At 39.8% G+C, this 20,695-nt stretch overlaps 1 protein-coding gene across 1 annotated transcript in view; it reads left to right on the forward strand.

Annotated features, from left to right (window-relative positions):
• Positions 1 to 19,315, forward strand: part of etv4 (ETS variant transcription factor 4) — a 44,110-nt gene extending 24,795 nt beyond the window's left edge. The window contains exons 5-12 of the mRNA XM_072456928.1: positions 2,924 to 3,053; positions 3,921 to 4,109; positions 4,884 to 5,293; positions 10,146 to 10,214; positions 12,136 to 12,183; positions 15,050 to 15,228; positions 17,664 to 17,765; positions 18,827 to 19,315. Coding sequence (XP_072313029.1) covers positions 2,924 to 3,053; positions 3,921 to 4,109; positions 4,884 to 5,293; positions 10,146 to 10,214; positions 12,136 to 12,183; positions 15,050 to 15,228; positions 17,664 to 17,765; positions 18,827 to 19,054 — 1,355 coding nt within the window. The 3' untranslated portion in view covers positions 19,055 to 19,315. The remainder of the gene's footprint in view (positions 1 to 2,923; positions 3,054 to 3,920; positions 4,110 to 4,883; positions 5,294 to 10,145; positions 10,215 to 12,135; positions 12,184 to 15,049; positions 15,229 to 17,663; positions 17,766 to 18,826) is intronic.
• The last annotated feature ends 1,380 nt before the right edge of the window (positions 19,316 to 20,695 follow it).

Genomic DNA, 20,695 nt, shown 5'->3' on the forward strand with positions numbered 1-20,695 from the left:
ATGCGCTTTAATCCTGTTGAGCTGCGGCTAAAGCTGACACTTCCTCACCTGCCTCCTGGTCGTGGGAGAGTGAGTAGAGCCATAATAAGATCATTAATAACACGTTTGATGTCGTAAGTGGTTTTGGGCGCGTAGTGGGAAAGAATTTGAGTTATTTGTGAATGAACTTTACTGAGCGTGTGTGTGTAAAGTAGCACGAATCGTAGTTGTGAAGTAGTCCACTGTTGGATTTGTCTTTCAAACGTCCCAAGAGTTTGTGTTGGGAAGGGCATCCAGTATAATAAAGGCAAAAAAGTCATCTGGGAATGGGCTGGACATGATAAATGGTTTTAATCACAGCCAAAGCAATAGCATTAGCTTAAATGCTAAAGACTCAATGTGTCAAATTTACATATTTAAAGGTGCACTATGTAACTTTTCTGGATAAAGGGTTTGCACGCTACACCACAGCAACGGTAACATGTTTTTTAAAGTTTGAATAAGTCATTTTTACTAAAGCACTGATTTAAGATATTAAAATGTCACACATTTCATTCCATTTTAGGTTTATATGTTCACTTCCTGGTTGTAAATCATGACATCACAGTAGGAAATCCCACAACTGTTACATTGCTGTACACTAAGCCAAAGCGAAGGACCTTATTGTATGACAACTAAAAATATATAACAACACTTTTTATTGAATTCATGTTTAAAGCTAACAACTGATTTTTACACTTTTCGTCACAAACTCTTACTTGACTGGTGCAAAACGCATTCATATTTATAACAGGTACAATCCCACGACACAAAATAAAAACAACAAAATCATAAAAACCTGTCATACGCAATAAAAACGTTAAATTCAAAATATACACGCTTATTATATGTGGAAGATTACGGGCAAAGCATTAACATTTTCATAGAGAGACACAAACAGGAAACGCTACACAGCGCACTCAATGTAAAAAATCTATATACATGTTTAAAAATGTACTTTTAGAGTATTTCAGTCCGATTTTGAGAACCATAACAGCGTCAAAAGTAGTGAAAACTGAATCGATTTCTTACATTTTCTAGACTTTATTTGCACACTTTTGAGACATCAACTCAAACATATGAACATGTTAAACAAAATAACCCAAATATGGCAGAGTTTGAGCTGTTGTGTAATCTATAGTTGTAATTATTTTCCACACGACTTTATTCCGTGTAAAAGGGGCGGTCCTTCTGGTGCCAACTCAGACTCTCCTTTTTGTGAATGGACTGGAGCTTATAATTACCTGTGCCGAGCGGTTCAGTGTGGCCACACACACACACACACACACACACACACACACACACACACTGCAGGCCTCGTCCCAGCTGGAAGTGCACAGCTGCTCCTGTTTACCCTGTCGGGACCAGAAAAACATCCTGTACAGTTCTCCGGGTGAAAACCTCCCCTCGGATAATAAACACGAGCCAGCGGCGCAGTTTGAAGCTACACTTTGGGTGGGTTACGTGGACGAGGAGGAGGAGCGACCTCTTTCAGCCGCGGGACGTGATGAGCAGGGAAATGTGTTAATGAACCAGGAACAAAAGGAAATCTCAAAAACAAACATTTTCAGAAATGACTGTTGCGTTGGTTCATCAGGACGTACAAAGTTTGGAAAATACACCATCAAAAAGTATGAATGAAAATACATGTGTTTGTCCCGAGCCTCGATAAAGTTGGAGTATTCAATCAAACCAATATTTCTAGTTGCTAACACTCGTACAAACTTGAAAACTTTACACGGATAAAGTCACAAATTAAATGCCTTTAGTTTCCATGTGTTGAGACGCGAACACATGGCAGTAAAAATCAGAGGAGCTTAATCACATTTCTAAATAATAACTGTTTGGTAACGAAACCAAAGCAATAACCTTTGTTGTGAATTGATGGGAACAGGAAATGTGTCAGTGACGAGGAAAAACACTGACATCTCAGAACTTGAGTAACCGTTTATTGACATTCGATTAAATATGAAATACAAACAGGTTTTTCGAGTGATAGTTTCCAGAAGGAAGATAGAACAATTCAGGGTATTAGTGAAGTTTGTCTAAACATTATTAAATGTAACTGCCTTGGTGGTGACTTAAAATATAAATTCACACACACTCCAACTGATTTGATAAAAGAATAAAAACGGAATAAATACACATAACACGACTACATTCTCAACTTAAGTGCCATTAGTTTGGATATATATTGATCCAAACACGTAGAATCTGGCAACCAAAAGCAATGAGCAATTTTTTTAAAGTTTGGCCACTACTCACTTGTTTTCCATGTAAATATGTTAACTTAATTACAGTGGATTATGTTAAACCTATTTACTTTGGATCATAATATAATCAAACAGAAAAAGGTGACAATATAAATGTAAATTGGGTGTTTTTTGTGTGCTGATAAATCAAAAAACATCAACCTTTAACAAAAACAATTGCGACTGTACGTTATGATAATCTTCCTCATGTCACTCAAAGTAGTATTTCTCATGAATGAAGGCTTTAAATCCCCGCCGCGCTCCAGTGACAGTCACAGAGGTGCTCTTGACTTTGACCGAGGCTGTTTGGGCTCTTGTTGTGTCTGGAGACGGGAGGAGGAGGAGGAGGAGGAGAAATGGGCGAGGACCTGGCTGGAATGCGGTCGTGTGTGAGCTTGTGTGTCCCTTATACGTGCGTGTGTGTGTGTGTGTTTTTTAAAAAGTGCTATGTTTATTCACGTCTGCCTCCCTCCCTCCCTCCCCCCCCCCTGTCGCGGCGTGGTGCAGCTGACAGTCACTTAAGCTTTTTGGGCTGGCACGTAAACGAGATTCCAGACGTTGCCTTTATGCAGTATCGGGGACGGGCCGGTGGACGAAGCAAAAATGTTGTCCAAATCTCATCTATCGGTCTTGTTTTGTTGTGTGTTTTGCAGCGGTGGCGTTTCACAGCCCTCCGGTCACTATAAAGAAGGAACCTCAAAGTCCCGGGTCGGACCCCAGTCAGTCCTGTAGCCACAAGCAGACATTCAACTACCCCAGCGGAGAGCAGTGCCTTTATGCCAGGTCGGTTCCACCTCACGACGACCAAGAATCATCAATATCAGATGTTGTACAACCAATAACCTTTGACAATTTAGTTATATGGGTTTCATCTGTCTGCAGTTTCAAATTATTATTATCAAATCTGTTAATGTCTTTTTCTGGGTTGATTCCTTATCCATGGTTTAGTCTCATTTTAGATGTGTTTTTAGCCCAGATTTAGAAGTAACAGGCTGGGTTTTGAGATCAGGAGGTACTTGGACAGCCAAATATTGTCTGCGGTTTGGATTAGTATTAGATTTAGTACTTTATTCTCTCACAAATGCATTCCCAAACTAGAGAATCAGAAGAGGCTGTTCTATGCCAGGTCTAACCCAGGATAACAGTGAATTAGCTTTCAAGAAATAAACCAGGACTAAAACTAGTATAAAGAAAGTCAAACCAGGAATAAAGTAAAACTACTACTGCGTTCACACTTGGAAAAACACTAGGGCTCAAATCCAAAACCCGGACTGGTGTGAACACTGGCCAAGACTAAAGCAGAATTGTTCTCAAATCTGTCTTATCGAGATCTAAACCAGACTCAATCACGGATGAGGACTAGACGTGAATAAAATGAGCTTTAAACTGAATCTAACAAGCAAAATCACACTGTTACATACACAATTTGAATATCTATATGACGTAAAACGCTGGTAACTCTTTTTGAATCCACAGCCCAAACACACAGTGACTTTAGAGCGTCTCTGGTCAGCCGTCACTAAGTCAGACCACATGATATTGACCGCTGTCCCACACCAGCAGGCCCACATGTCCCGTCAGCTCCATCGACTGAAGCCCAAGCCCTCCGGACAGTCCCGCGTGTCTAATATACGTGTATGTGCTCCACAGTGCCTATGAGCAGAAGAGGGCTGCTGCAGGGGCCAAGAGCTCCTGTCCAGGGACCCCCATGTCCCCCATGACACAGCAGCAGCATTACTCCCCCAAACCCACTGCAGCCGGACGCCCCGACGCAGGGTACATGAACCACGCCCCAGCAACGCAGCCACTGCCTAGCAACAGCTACCACCTCAACCCCAGGTACACACACGGTTCACTCAGGGGTTTAGGGTGAAAAATGATGTTAAAAATGTATAATTTGACATGATGTTGATATGAAAGTATGTCCAGTATATTATTTATCTCATGGATAGAAACCCCTTTTTATAGTATTCTGTAAAAACTATGTAGTAGGGCAGAACAATATTTAATAAGAGATTTTTTCCAATTTGTACCCTGAGGAAGGCTTTTTTATTGTTTTTTTTATTGAAAGAGTGCTTTATATTTTTGTCTTTGGGGATATTCAACATACATATATACAACATACAACATATTTTACGATAGCTGTTTTCCTTCTTCTCCAATTGAACACCTGTTTTTGATCATCTTTGTAAAATCCATATTTTTGTACCCACGTAGCGCTCCTTATCCTGTTTATTCCTGATACAAATATTGGAAGTGATTGCGATACGGCTGGTTAAGCACTGCGATATTGATATTATCACAATATTTGAATACACTTATGAATACTACGTTATATTAAAACTGTTCATGCCTTAACGTTTTAGTCAAACTGTGTCAAAATAAAACTTAGTAGAGACAAAATGAAGACTAAATCAAAGCTAATTTAGACTGAATAAGGAAAATTGACGATAAAAATCTTCTTTTTTCCCCGTTTTCATTTTAAAACACAACATTTTGGTCAGATGGAGGAGCTTGCGATATATCTAGCTTGTTGGGACATCAGTTATTGCGTTTTCCCATATTCCACCCACAAATTCCAAACTTTTAAAAGTGCATATTGATCCTTTCCAGCTCCAGGTACCAGGGCCACTCAGGAGACCCCATGGGCCCGCCTCAGTTCCCCCCTCCAGCCCCGGCTTTCCAGCGCATGCCCTCTGCCCCGTCAGGACATGGCAACAGTGGGGCAGGAGCGGGAGCGGGCGGGGGTCCTGGAGGAGGAGGGGGCGGGGGCGGAGGGTACCATCGGCAGCACTCGGACCCCTGCATGCCTTACCTGCAGCAGAGCTTTAAGCAGGAGTACCTCGACCCCATGTACGAGAGGGCGGCTCAGGGCATGACGGGCCCCGGACACGGGCACAGGCCGCACCCCCATCCACACCCGCACCCCCACCCTCACCCGCACTCGCACCCGCATCAGCACCGGTTCCCCCCCGCCCACATGATGGTCAAGCAGGAGCCCACAGACTACACCTACGAACCTGGTGAGTGCAACACAGACTTAAACACTCATGATGTGCCTTTCACCCTTTGACCCAAACATACGAGCACCTATGCAACACTTTTTTAATTTATTGTGTGAACTGTATTGTATTTGGAAGGTTTTTACACAAGGATTTGCTGATAATGAATTTCTAGCCTGATTTTGTTTGTTTTTTACTTCAAAAATGAGGCAAAATTAGATTTTTTGATTTTTTTTAAAACAATATCTAATTTATTTATTTATTTTAAACAATATCTAATTTATTTATTTATTTTAAACAATATCTAATTTATTTATTTTAAACAATATCTAATGTATTTATTTATTTTAAACAATATCTAATTTACTAATTTAGTCAGAAAGGTTTTATTGCCATTGTCAGTGAAGAAAATTCACAAAGTCAGAACTAGAAACTTGCTTCGATTGTGAGGTGCAACATCCAAAAATGAATAATGATACTATTAAAGAAACTACAGACGATCCTAAAAAGGGGCGTGCACAAAAATGCTATATTAAGAAAGATTGTTGGGAAAAGAGCCAGTCAGTCACTACCAGCTCAGCTCCTGTTATCTTTGCTCACGTCATCAGAGGTCATCAGAGGTCATCAGAATGGGACACACACAATCACAATGTCTTTGGGTTCACGTCTCCATGTCCCGTACTGATGGAACTAAACTTCTCCTGCCTCTTCTTACAACACTCATGATACTTTCATTTATCCCACAACAAAGATGCACAAAACAACAAAATACACAAATCTGGCTCCAACCAATATTCAGACTTAAAGAGCTAATAATCGACTGGAAATATGAAAGAGAAAGCAGAAGTTTTATACCATTGTTTGGATTGTTTGAAGAAGTTGGCATGAAGTCAGGCATGTTTAGTGTATTAAAACACCTGGAATGAAGTAAATACAACGATCTCAGTCTATTTTTGGCCAAAATCTTGCCCATTTTCTCATATCTGCATCTGTATGTCAGTGCAGAAGTAGTTCCAAACTGATAAATGTACATGTTTTTTTCTTTGTTCACACATAACTAAAGCGTTTGACAAAAGAATGAATAGAAATCCAATTACTTCCACCAGCAACACTGATGCTTGCCCCAACTGGATCACCCCCCCTCCCCTCAGCATTTAAAGATCCAGTCGACTTGAACAACAATGACATATTATGGCTATCGCTCTCTAATCTGTTCCACCCTTTCAGACGGCGGCTTTTCAACACAAACGTCTCCCTGGTGCGCGGCGCTAACTAAAGAACAAAATGTCCAAAACAAATGTATTCACTGTACGCACCCTGCCCAATCCCCCCCCCCCCCCCCCCCCCCCCCAAAAAAAAAACTCCTCCCTTCAACTCTCTGACACTTTGTTGAAAAAAAAAAAAAAAAAAGTGTGTGTTTTTTTTGTTTTTTAAACCTGCGGCCGCTTCCCTCTTCTTCCTCTTCTTCTCCTCCTCCCTCCTTCTTTCCACCCTTGTGCAGTGCGCTCGCTGAAAGAAAGGCAGAGGAATTTCATTGAGAAAATGGAGGGCACTGGAAAGACTAGAGTCCCCAGTGGAGCGAGCGCAGGTTTCAGGTTGCACCCGCGGCTTCCTTTTTGTGCCGGCAGATGAACTCATAATGGAAAAATGAGCGTGGCCGCGGTAATTTGAGCCTCTCACTGGCCGAGCTCTGGGACAAGGGGTGAGGAGGGGTGATGGAGGGACGATGGAGGGGCGATGGAGGGGCGATGGAGGGGCGATGGAGGGGCGATGGAGGGGCGATGGAGGGGCAAAGGGGGTGGAGGAGCCGGGCCGGACTGTTTCACAGCCCTGCAGCTGGAGAGGAGTGCACTGCAGGGTGGATGTATGAACAAGTGAGAAATTCAACACTTATCGGTGCGGCGCGCTCGTTCACGACCGAAGAAGCCGCAGAAAAGAGGATTGTAAGGAATAATATAATAACCGTGCTCGTTTTGGAAGCAAAGTGGTGTTCAGGCTGTGTAAAATAAACCTGAATGCGTTTATATCGGTCCGTTTATGTCACATTCACTTCACTTTATTGTTCAGGAAGTTTGGTTTCGCACAGAGTAAATGAGAATTCTATTAGACAATATGAATGAGATTAAATTAAGGATTGTTTGGTCAATAATCATGAATACATGTTAAATCTTGGTGTTTCTTCTCACCATAATGAGTGAAACTGAATATTTGTATGATTACAAATAAATACTTGGTGGCAATGGTTAGAAGAGTTGTGTTAAGTGTTATTACCAGTTGTTAGATAGTACTTTATGAGGTATGTACATTGGGAGGTGTAAAATAAAGTGAGGCAGCAGTGATTCTAGTGCTACTAAACTGTTGTTGTATCCTTAGGCAAGACACTTCACCCACCTAGAATGTGGTCGCTTCTATCAGTCCACCCCAGGGCAGCCGTGGCTACAATAATATACTTTAAAATCTATATAAGGGTGCATCCACATTTGTCCTTGTTGGGCGCTGCTTTGAGCCCAGTTTAGTCCAGATGAAGTCCTGGTTTAGTCCTGGTTTAGTCCTGGTTTAGTCCTGGTCTAGTCAAGGATTAGTTCCAAATTTAGTCTCAGTGTAATCCCAATTTTGATGTCGTCTATGTGCAAGTGTGAAGCGTTATTTGGTCCTAAATTGAGTCCATTTTAGTCCTTATGTGGACTTGGTTTGGCCCAGTTTTAGACCTAGTTTAGTCCCGATCCAGTCCAGGTTTGGTTTCAGGTTTAGTCTTGCACAATTTAAATACGGTGAATGTGTGAACGTACTTTAGGACAATTAATTATGATTAAATATTCCCCCACAAAACAAGCATGCAAATTGTAATCAAATGAAACTGTGCTTTTTATTTTAGTTTTAATCAGTGAAATACTCAAAATGAAAGAAGCAGCATGAACGTTTTTCTTACAATCTTGAAACATTTCTCATACTTTCTAGCCCTATTCCTTCACAAACATCCAGTCCCAGCTCAGCACACATTTATGAATAATTGATTTTCTTTCAACGAACAAAAACATCATTAAACCTTTTACTACACTTTTCGTAAAAAGGCTCGTCCTGCCCCGCTGCACACGTCGTACGACAAAACACCAAAACGAACACAAAGTACAGACCAACAACGCAAACCGCTTCCCTTTCATCTTTACAAAACGCGGACAATGTGAGCTGCCGGTTTGTGAATGGCTCTGTGGAGTTTCACATCCAAATTGGCATGCCATCACTAATCACAGCCATTGTAGCATGTGAAAGACACCCGATGCCCCACAATAAGCAGGATACAATTAACCAGCTCGCCCTGATCTGGCCGCCGTCCTGCCCTGGTGGGAGTGTGCCTGCCCGTTGCCAACGCCGCAGAAGGATATTGTTGACAGTGTGATTGGGGCTTTGATTTGTCCCTATGGCGTCTTATCGCGGCCGCTGCATTCTCCACCGGTGAGTCACGGCGTAGAGCTGGAGGCGACGGAGCTACACCTTTGAGATCGAGTTTCTCCCGTTGAAAAACACGGCTAGAATAGACAAATAGTTATGTATGAAAGATTAGGAGACACACCCTTTTATAAGACCTGAAAATACTGTTTGGCTTGGCGAGGAGCGACAGGAGGAAGTCAGTGCTATTTATGTAACTTTTTCTCAACTGATTCAATTAAATGAGTGTTTCGAGTGAGCGTGGGAGGTAATAGTAGTTGTGCAAGTTGTAATGCAAGTCAAAAGTATCAAAAATAGGATGCTAATAAATACTGAAACCAGTGTAGCAACTAAATGTATTTTAAAAATGTGACAGGCAAGTTTATTTGTAGAGCACGTTTCATACACAAGGTGATTCAAAGTGCTTCACACGACAGGACAAAATGCATTCAAATCACAAAGAAATGACAGAAATCACAAAACAGTTTAAGAAATAAAAGAGAAGAGTCCTTTGAGTCATATGGTTTAGAATGATCTTGAGCTTTAGCAGATCTAGTGTAAGACCATGTTGTAACACAAAGAAAATACTATTAATTTGTGTTGAAAGTTACTGTCTGATCTTTTTTTTTCTTTTTTAATAAATACATGAAAAAAGGGATTTTTTTAAAAAATGCATTGCCTTTAACCAAACATTGGGCAGGATTTTATTTTTGTTTCAGCCTCAGTGTACAAAAAGGTACATTCTTATATTATTTGTATTATTTTACTTTTACTATTATTATTATTATTATTTTGAAGACATTTATAATCTCCTTTTAACATATTCATCAAGTACACATCAGCAGTTTACTTAGTACCACTTTATAATAACTACACCTTAATTACGGTAGTTACTAAGCCTGAATAATTCTCAATAAAGTATTTGTTCATTATGAATTAAGCTTTTGTTCATGCTTTATTAAGGCTGATAAAGTGTTGTTATTACACTGTTACCTGTTAAAGTGTCAGCTTTCACTTCACAAAACAAACTCCTCATACTATCTAGCATTAAAACAATTTTCCCATGACAGAACTTAACTCCTTCTTTCTTCTTATCTCATTATGTCCGTTATGCGCTCAGACTTGCAGGAGATCTTCCTTTAGGCTCTGTCAGGATTCGTTTCTATTTCAGTGAACTCTATGGAGTCGGTTTGTGACGCGCCCCAGACAGCGCAGACATTGTATACTTTCCCATTTTTCTGGTCTGGTGAAGGTGCTCGCTGGCGGCCTAAAAATACCAGCAGTCGAAGGGGAGAAGTGATATGATAAATACAACGATTGCCCTTGGAGCGCGAGGAAGTGATGCGTATCCGAGCTCCAGGCGTGTTCCAGAGCTCATTCTCGTACAACTTATGGTCAAATACGTGCTTTTTCTGAAATATTAAGAGTGTTTATGATTGTTTTGCAGATGTGCCTGGATGTCCCTCTATGTATCACCACAACGACGGCTACACAAACCCCCAACACAGCAATGAAGGTAATATTTTGATATATTTTAGTGTTGAATATAGTTTATAGGCCACAAAAACCTGCACAATTTTACTTTAACTACTACAATGAAGGTAATATTTTGATATATTTTAGTGTTGAATATAGTTTACAGGCCACAAAAACCTGCACAATTTTACTTTAACTACTACAATGAAGGTAATATTTTGATATATTTTAGTGTTGAATATAGTTTACAGGCCACAAAAACCTGCAAAATGTTACTTTAACTTCTACAATGAAGCTAATATTTTGATATATTTTACTGTTGAATATAGTTTACAAGCCACAAAAACCTGTAAAATTTTACTTTAACTACTATTTGTGTCTTTGTTTACCATGACACAGACACAACGCTTAATCCATCAAACTTTACATTCAATAAATAAGTATTGTAAAACTTTTAAAATAGATTTGAGTTAGCTAAATATGTGTCGTTGAAGATTGATTGCTAATGTAATGTTCTCCAAAAATATTACTTTTCAATACAAACCTAAATTTGTTAATCTGTGTATTTATAGCACCTATTACCAATTAATCAAAATGTATTTTTAGAGCACAATTCGAACAAAATGCAATTCAAAGTGCTTTACAGAGATTAAAAATACATTAAAATCACAATACAATACTTCCTCTTGTTTATGTCTTGCTTTCATCATCAAATCTGATAAAAAATCTGCTAAAAATCTGATAAAAAATCTAATACAAATTTGAAAAGAAATTGATAAAAATCTGAAAAAAAAGAAAAAAATCTGATAAAAATCTAATAAAAAATGAAAAAAAAAATGATAAAAATCTGAAAAAAAAGATTAAAATCTGATAAAAATCTTATTAAATTCTGATTAAAATCTGATAAAAATCTGGAGTAACGTTTTTAAAAACAATTCAATTCTGTTATATTTGGGAGAATTGGGGTGTGTACATCGAGTCATTGCGTGTGTTCATTCTGGTTGTGTCGCATGTTTCGATTGGCTCCAGAGCGCTGTGTTCATGTTGGTATTGGCTCGGAGCTCGCCTCTCCCCGGCCTCAAGAATCTCTGAATAGACAAAACTACAGGAAAAAGACCACACTTTTCCTACTGCAGAAAAAAAAGAGAGAAGGAAAATCTGCCAATCAAAGTGACTGTTAAGAACGAGTGTCACCAAAGCGAAACGTGGACAATGGAAAATGATAGATATGAAGAAGATATTTCCATGGAGTAGACCTCAAGTATGCACATTGTGTTGACTACACTAGTCGTATTTACTTAAAGATATTCAACAAAGGATGGAGTAAAAGAACTGCAAATTGTAATACAAGATAAGGGTTACTGTGTAATGTTGAATTGAACTATCACAACTAGGCCAGACAATTACCAGTATTTGTAGTATTTGCTTAGATTGTTTGAATACATTTACAAGCAACACATTTTGCTAAGACTTTTAATTTCATGGGTCCATTTCTACTTGTTTTTTTAATTGTATTTATGGGTTTCACAATGATAATAAATTAGGACTGGTTTGCCATTGCAATGAACAATTTTAAACATAATATTATATCTTTTGAATGGGAAAAAAGTCATCAAAATGGTGTGAAAAAAATATATATATATACTTTCTTTTTCCTTTTTTTCTGCCTGTAGTGATTGCATAATAATTTGATATGTACTTTAACTAAAGCAGTTTAAATTACTATGAGTATACTATATCCTGCCTACCGCTTGAGCTAATGTGTGTACAGTAATATTATTGTCATTTCCACATAAAAGAGCAACATCATGCCTTGAAAATACACCATACTTCCTGTAAAAATGTGTAATAATCCACTCTTACATCTGCGAGTCAAAGCAGCACACTGTTTACAAATGCATAACCTACTTTTTGAACCACGGCCTGTTCTCGAACTCACACAAGCCTCTTCTTTGTCCCAGGCTACCTGTTCGAAAACGACTCCCGCGTGGTGCCCGAGAAGTTCGAAGGTGAGCCTCTTTTCCTCTCCGTTTCATTCGCACGCCGTGGCCCATTTGGCAAAGGTGTCGGCGCGCGATCGTCTCGAAACACAAGCTCCATCGCCGTCCGCCAGCGCCAATCTCCTTCCGCCACTATCGAGTTCTACGTATTGCGGCGCGAGGCTTTGTTTTTAGAGCTTAGCCTGTGGGTTTTGGTTTCGCCGTGCCACTGGAGATGATTGATGCTGATTTGAGTGGACAAGGAGGGCGAGAGGGATCGGCCGATTTCGGGTTGGAAGCGCTCGGAGTAACTTAGCACACCCTCTCGTGTTGCTAAACTCGTGTACGACAGATCCTGTGACCAGTAAACAACAAGCGCAAACACCAATCAGGGTTTGTTTACTTACACTTCGCTTGGCCTCCAGTTTGGACTCATCTGTGGAAGAGCTGCGATGCGTCACTCGTGTTTATGTTGTCCCCACGTGCTCTGGACGAGGGCGATCCATGACCGAGGCCTGTACTGTAAATAAAACAGCAATTTACCTGGGACGACGTATCAGATGTGGGAAAACGGGTTTGTTTCTTGCAAATGGATTAAAACAGTGGATATACAAGCAACCGAATGTCTAATCTGGTTTCAAATATACTACTACTAGTTGAGGTTTGTATTGAATTGGGAAACTATGCTTATATTATATTGTTTATCTCGTACATAACATCTAACCATATTTTAATTGTGGCCGTCCGTTCATTCAAGTCATACATTTAGGGTTAATTGGCCAATTAAAGCGATCCAAAATGTTTCCAGGAAGTCAACTGAAATCTAAATCTAGCCTTATTATCGTGGAACAATATTTTGGACATATTTTTGGTAATTCGTAATGATAAAACTGTGGTGAAATGATTTGAGAGGCAATTCAAGTTTTAGAAGTCAAATTTTATTGCAGGAAGTGTTTCAGCAAGACTTACAAGCTGTAGAGCAGGGAAGTAGCAGAGATGAAGCTTCTTTCTATTCATGTCAAGGATAGAGAGCCTATAATGGGGAATTAACTCATATTTGCGGTGGTAAAGAACCCATATTATGCCTTTTTTGACCTTTTAACCATTTTTCCCTCACAAAAAACCTATCTATTGTTGTATTTAACTTCATGCACGTTAGTTTGATGCTTCCTATTTAGAAATTCCTCTTCCTCTGTGCATCAAAAACACTCTATTCTGAATCTACCTATGACATGGCTCAGAGATCTTCTTTGCTGTTTACTTCTGCCTCAAATCACGATCATTACAACTGCGTGGCTATATTAGCATATCAGAGGAAAGCTAGCAACTGTTTTTCTCTCCTATGTAATTTCCTCTGCAGCCAGTAGATGGAGCATAAAGGTCAGTTCCTGGCGTGGAAATGTTATGAAGTAATTCGGGTTTTTTAAACAAATGTTTTTGTTCTAAAACATGAGAAGTAAATGTTCTCAAGAGCTAATAGTTAGGGCAGAGCTACAGCCAGAGAACATTTATAGTCGATGGACTTTAAATTAAGGATTAAAACAGATGATAAAATATGTATTCTGATACAATGATGTACAGCACGGTTCTTATTGGCCGAAATCCTTTATATTTCATGTAGGCCAATTTCATTTTGCACAAGTTCGAGTCCTTGTTGCTTTTAAATTTCCTCTGAATTTCTCCCTACAGCCTTTTAATCAAATATCTTGGCATTTACAATCGAAATATTAGACGGGATTTAATAAAAATGGTCCGAAAGCGTTTGAGTGTGTCCAGTGGTGCAGCTGCATGTGAAACGTCCAGATGTCCTGGCGTTACCCAAATTCACTCACTTCCATCTGGTGTTTGTCTAACTCCCTCAGAACGAGAAATGTAAAAAGCATTTTAACTTAATGTGCGTCTTAGGGGAGGTCTTAAGTAATGGTTAGGGTTGGACAAGCCAGAATAATGAAGCAGTTAATGGGGGATGTGGCAATAAAACGTCTGTGTCAAAGTCAATACAAACACGCTCGTCGTTACGGACCACCGCGGCGCTGTGGGTTCAATCCCGCCCCTAAACCGCGTGCCGAATGTCTCTACCCTCTCTCTCTCTCCCACATTTACGCTACAACTGCCCTGTCACATAAAGCCTTCAGGCCAGAAGCATAAAAGACCCAAAAAAAAGCCATACAGAAACAGAAAGTTAGAAATGACAGTTGTTTTGTCATGTCCATTCAACTGATTTGATTTGATGGAATTCAATATGTCTCTTATTGAATTCATTTAAAATTGAATAAAAGGATGTCTGCCAATAGTTTAAACATTAAAATGGTCTGTTGTCTCGGGTTACAAGGACAAAAAGACTAGAATTTGAGGGGACCGGTGTGAAGCAGCTTGCCCCGGGCCCCCCAAATTTCTGTCAAGGGGCCTGTATTTTTGTTATTTTACATTATCTACACTTTTATTATTTCACCTTTATTTTCTATGGGCTGCGTTCACACTTTTATACAAAACTGGGACAAAACTGAAGCTAAACCTTAAACTGGACAAGGCCAAAACCGGGACTAGACCAAGACCAAACCAAGTCAGGACTAAATTGGCCTCTTGAACAATTAGGCTGTTATTTTATTAGGAATATAAAAGATTTAATGGGCCGCAGCAGAAAGGAGAAGAAGAAGAACGAGTTAGCTGGAGATTTGGGAATGAACTGTGAACGCACTGGTACTTTTCCTTGTCTTGTTGGCGCACTTTGGAGTCAAAGGTCAGATCATGAATATACCGGTAGTTTGGCGAGCTTTCGGTCATTTCACACCCTCTTTTAGTCAACTTATCCATTTCTCTTGACGGTTACAGCTCTACAAACGAGAACAATATACAGCTTTCTTTATGGTTAACGTTGCATTCTGCCTCTCTTTAGGTGAGGTGAAACAGGAGGGCGGGAGCACCGGTGTTTTCCGGGAGGGCACGCCTTACCAGCGCCGCGGCTCTCTGCAGCTGTGGCAGTTTTTGGTGGCTCTTCTCGACGACCCCGGCAACGCGCACTTCATCGCCTGGACGGGGCGGGGCATGGAGTTCAAACTCATCGAGCCTGAAGAGGTAAAGAGAATGTCGTGCGTTTTGAATGGGGAACACTCCAAAGTCCAGTGGGTCTGTTCTGCACGTGACGAGTGAGGAAATGTGTAGTTTAAACACCAACAGATACTATCAAATGTGATACATGTCTATATGGAACATTCAGAGCATAAAGCGCAGAGTAATTCCAGTATTTTGAGGTGTTGTGAGGTATTATTAGAAATATTATATGTGTTAGGTCAGTTTAATCTTTACCTGATGCTAAATACTTAAAATATTTCATTATTTGTTTCATTTTTGTCTCTATTTATTGGTATAAAGCCTGTTAAACACTGTATTATTGAGACAAAAGAACTGTAAAATCTGTGAAATACATACAATATTAAATTTAGAGAAACCTCAATCTAGATCGTATTGAACTATAACATAACTAGATCATTATTTTGCATTTTGCTCATTGTAAACCACGATATTGATCCAAAACGACTTCAGAATTGAAACAGGCCCATTGACTTTCTGTTTGAAACTGCAGAACTGGGAGTGGTACTCTTATTTTTCAAGTAATTTCAAAGTACGGTGACATGGGCGGGGATAGGGGGTACGTCAAAACAGGCTTGAAATGCAGGACAACACAAGATTACTTAAACATGCAGGAATCACTCTTCAGCTTCGAGTTAATGATGTGTGAAGTTATAACAAAGTGTATCCGATTCCTGTCTTAGACCATTTGCTGAATGTCTATACTCTCTCTTTCCCCCTTTCACTCTGCAACTGTCCAGAAGAACAAGAATACAACAATAATTAAAATAATACAATAATAAAATATATATATATATCAAGAAGAAAAGGATTTTGCACAATATTTACTTCCTCCTTTAAAAAAAAAAGTTGTTACAAATGTCATGATTTCAAACCATTGTGACTATGATTGGACACTATTTTTATATATTTTAAATGACGTAACATTGTCCATGAAGCTTTTCCTACTCTGGACTACGCCTGAACAAACGAGGAATTACACCGACTCATTATGATTTATCTATAATCAGGCACAAACAATAACACAAACAAGTCTGTCCCTCAAGTTCATTCTGTAATATCTAGTTCATTCCGATTTGCACAATCGTGTTTAAACCTAGCGTGGCGGCCTGGCTCAGATTAGTCGAATCAGAAGTGTGATTCAGCCACTTTCCCCGCGGTCTCTTCCCCTCCTCCATTATCTCTCCATCCATTATTCAACACATGAAACAATGAGCGAAGAGCGAAGGACAAACACACACCAAACTGAACCAAAGCGGCCCAATCTCACCTCGCGTTCATACCAAGGACTTTTAGAACGTTTAACTCTCTTCTACAGTGACTGTCCCGTGCTTTTAGTCCGGTCCAGATAAAACCTATAGTGAGTTTCCCACTATCTTTTACTGTACATTAAATATGAATGGAGTTTTTACAGGAGCAATTAGAGCTGAGAGCGCACTCAGAGATCAAGCGGGATGGACGCTTTGGGAATCGGAACCGGCCTGAGTCATGCTACAGGCTCCTCCCCCGAAACTTTCAGCTCGCACTTTACACGAAACATTATGATTGACAGTTTTACTATTGTCAACGGGAAGGTTTAGCTGAAGAACGGGCCGTGTGCTCGCTCGTGGTGCAGTTGTTAAAGGCGTCGTGGGGTTCGATTCTCGGCCTCGACCGTTTGCAGAATCTCCTCTATCTATGGTTTTCCAACAAATAAGACTTCGGGACAGAAAATCTCTTAAAAAGTGAATTGTTTTGAGCAGATTTAGTTATAGATGAATGCCTAACAGTACAGATTTTTGTTTGACTGATAAAAAATGTAACAAAAATGAATACAATAGTGTGGGGTCAAAGTTCAAGCTCCCAAAGACACTCAATCGCAAAAGCATAAACCAGACCAAATATAAATTCAGTAAAAACATACTGGTCAATTAAAATGACATTTTATTGATAAAAAATGAGAAAGAAAGAGATTTTAAAAGTCTTAAAACTAAAAATTATGTATTATTTATTTTGGATGTGTTGTCAAAATGAAAACCAGAGAGACACGCACATCCATCCTAAAGATGAGGTGCAGGATCGCAACTAAGAAGAGATATTTATTTAATCCTAACCATATCAGAAATGAAGAATGAAGTGTACATGTTCACAGAGTTGTGCTCGAACGAAAACTGGACAATAGCTTGAAGCGTTAGTGGTCCCACGTGAAACGCCCCTCACACCCCTGCGTTGACTCCCATTTCCCTCCAAACACAGGGCAGACTATGGGTGCATTCAAGTGGTAACAGCTTACATAAAAAGGAAGTGCCCTGGTCTGACATGTGGATTGTGTTAAGCCAAAGGGACCGTTAACTCGTGGATGAGGCCCCCTGGTGGTCACGCACGCGCAGTACACTTGGCTGCAGAGGTGTTCACAGAGGTTCTTTCTTCTCTGGGCTCAGGTGGCTCGACTCTGGGGGATGCAGAAGAACCGTCCGGCCATGAACTACGACAAGCTCAGCCGCTCTCTGCGCTACTACTACGAGAAGGGAATCATGCAAAAGGTATTTATAGACTTTTTTCTGCACTGATATCATCGTTTTTCTGGTTTCGATGATGCAACAACAAATAAAAATGTGCAAAGTATTGTATTAACAAAGACGATGATCATGTTTTCTGGACCATTGGATACACCTACACATACTATCTGCGCGTCTCAAGTAAATGAATACATCTATATTGCTAATAATCTGTTTACTGTCAAATTAAATACATGTCGAATGAATAAATGTGAAATTAATTGCGACAAAAGTCTACCAAATGTTCACATCGTGCTCATTTGGAACAATCATACCTTGCAGACACTATCTTTTCTGGTAGCTGCTTGTTTCTATGGCGACGTCATTGCTTTGTCCGGAGTGTTCCACAATATGGCATTAAAATTATCTTGCATATATCCAATATATATCCAATTACTGGTGTTTTTTACTTTATACTCCTTGAAAAACTGACATTCTTATTGTTATCCGGCTCTCCTCTCCAGAGATCTGACCTGTAACTTGGTCTGGGGTGTCGCCCGCTTGTCTCCATGGCGATAGATACATTTAATGCCATAGTGTGGAACATTCCAAGCAAAGTAATAACACGTCCATGGAAACTAGCAGACAATGAACCTTCAAATAGAAAAGTAGCCTGTTCTAATTGCACATTCTACGTTAAATCAAACTAATACATGCGTTCGCGGTGACGTCATACAGCCTGGACTTGCCCATAGCGGCCATTTTAAAAGGGGCACGCGATATATAAAAACCAACATGACTGCATCCTTTTCTACGGCATAATGAGCTACGAATACTTTGATTCTTTAGACAGATAACGGCAAACTAAGGCACACGACAAAGCTCTCATGTCTTGGTCAGTCAACAGAACAATGTCCTGACAGATTAAGCAGGATTTTGGCATTTTGGCCTCATAATTCCTGGATTTCGTATGTAGTAGACGTGTTGTTGTGCCCCTTTCAAAATGGCGGACTCGGTTGCCACTGCACCAGTTCCCGGATGTGCGAACACGCATGTATAATGTTATAATGCTTCTTCGTTAACCCTGTCCTGTTGTTACTGTCCAGGTTGCTGGGGAGCGCTACGTTTACAAGTTTGTGTGTGAGCCTGAAGCGCTCATCTCTCTGGCCTTCCCCGACAATCAGCGGCCCAGCCTGAAGTCCGAGTTTGAGCGCTACGTGAACGAGGAGGACACGGTGCCGCTGTCCCACCTGGACGAGGGCGCGTCCTACGCCCCTGAACAGCCCCCTCAGAACATGGGACCCCAGCCCTACTCCAAAGGCTACATGTACTAGAGCTAGCCCCACCCACATCCTCATCTACAGACCGACCAATCATACGCCCCCGACGCCCACGCACCTCTTGCACAGGCCCCTCCCACTTGTATATAATGCTATGGTGTTTTTGTTTTGTTTTAAATTAATCTCATTATTAGGGTTTTTTTTTTTGTTGAGTTTTAAGCGCTGCATTCCTCTCATAAGAGAATTATTCATCCATAAACATGACTGTGGTTGAAGAGATTGCTTAATAAATACCCATTATTATATCAAACCTGATCACGGCTGCTTTCTGTTACACAAATGTCATACGCCAATGTTTGTTTGATTACGAGCTTCAGAAAGCATTGACTACATGATATTTAAACACTTAATAAAACTCATTTGGAACGTGATGGCTTTTGTTTCTGAAAATGAAAACAAATCTTATATATCTTTCCATATATTCAAATGTTAATCTATTATTTGAACATCTTGAACAGTGAAAAGTCTGTTTTACATGAGGCAACCAGACCACAAGGCCCTTTAAATCTGTGGTTACCAAGGCGACGCGGAATGACTGAGTGGGTCCACACAAAAAATATATATCTTTGTTTAATAAAATTTGCCTAATAGGTTTAAATGTTTAAAGGGGTTAACTGTGATGCACATGCTTTAATATAATTACAAATATTCTATCTGTTGGATATTGTATGATATGTTCAAGCAACAATCAAACTAAGTGCTAAAACTAACCACTGCTTCAAATGTTGTAACCACATGCTAATTAAAAATGACCAAACTCCTTTTTTTTTGTATTATCATGTATTGGCACAATTATTTATTATTTTGAGTCCATGAGTAAGACAGTAATCTCTATTCAGCTTTATCAGTTTCTGAGAGGAACCGTTTTTCATTCAGGTCATTTCATTTTGAAATTTGTTTTTTTTTTATCACTCATTTGTAGTATTTTTGGGCCTACTGATCATAATAATCAACATTTAGACAAAAAACTTAATATGAGCCATGTAAATGATGGCTCACCTGTTTACTTGAGCCACTGGCGCCCCCTGCAGGACACTGATGGCACTCTGCCTTGTAACGATCTGGCTGAGATGAAACTATGAATTACATTTAGGACAAGCACTGAAGCACAAAATAACCACATCGCATTTAGAAGGATTGATTTCCATAATTACAGATCAGGCTTCATTTGACATGTCTGAACGTCTGGGTGAAAGTTGATGGTCCGTGAAAATCAAAAGTTGTGATGCAAGAGTTCCTTATTTCCATATAAATACTCCCCATTTTAAATGTCCTTCATGGATCAGACGAACCAGCAGTAATTTTATCATGAGGAATCTGCAAAAATAAAGAGTCAGATTATTATTTTCAGATGTCAACTTGTCAAACATAATTCACACAAAATAGGGACTTACTTGGTTTCCATTTGGAGGATTCCACATTCCTTCTTTTCAAGATTTGGAAGAATAGCTGTCATTTGGCACAGTCATGCATAACACACCTAGTGACAGAAAAACTGGATTGAAAAAGTGACATTAATAGATCATAAAGTTAAGTAAAATGAGCTGTAATCTAAATATGAATATACAGCAGAGGGAGGGATGGCACAATGAGGCTTTGACCACAAACATGGACGCCAAATGACCACCCTGAGTA

The sequence above is a fragment of the Eucyclogobius newberryi genome, unplaced genomic scaffold (assembly GCF_026437365.1).
Source record: "Eucyclogobius newberryi isolate DKJ021-1_F unplaced genomic scaffold, fEucNew1.0.hap1 SCAF_20, whole genome shotgun sequence".
Taxonomy (NCBI): domain Eukaryota; kingdom Metazoa; phylum Chordata; class Actinopteri; order Gobiiformes; family Gobiidae; genus Eucyclogobius; species Eucyclogobius newberryi.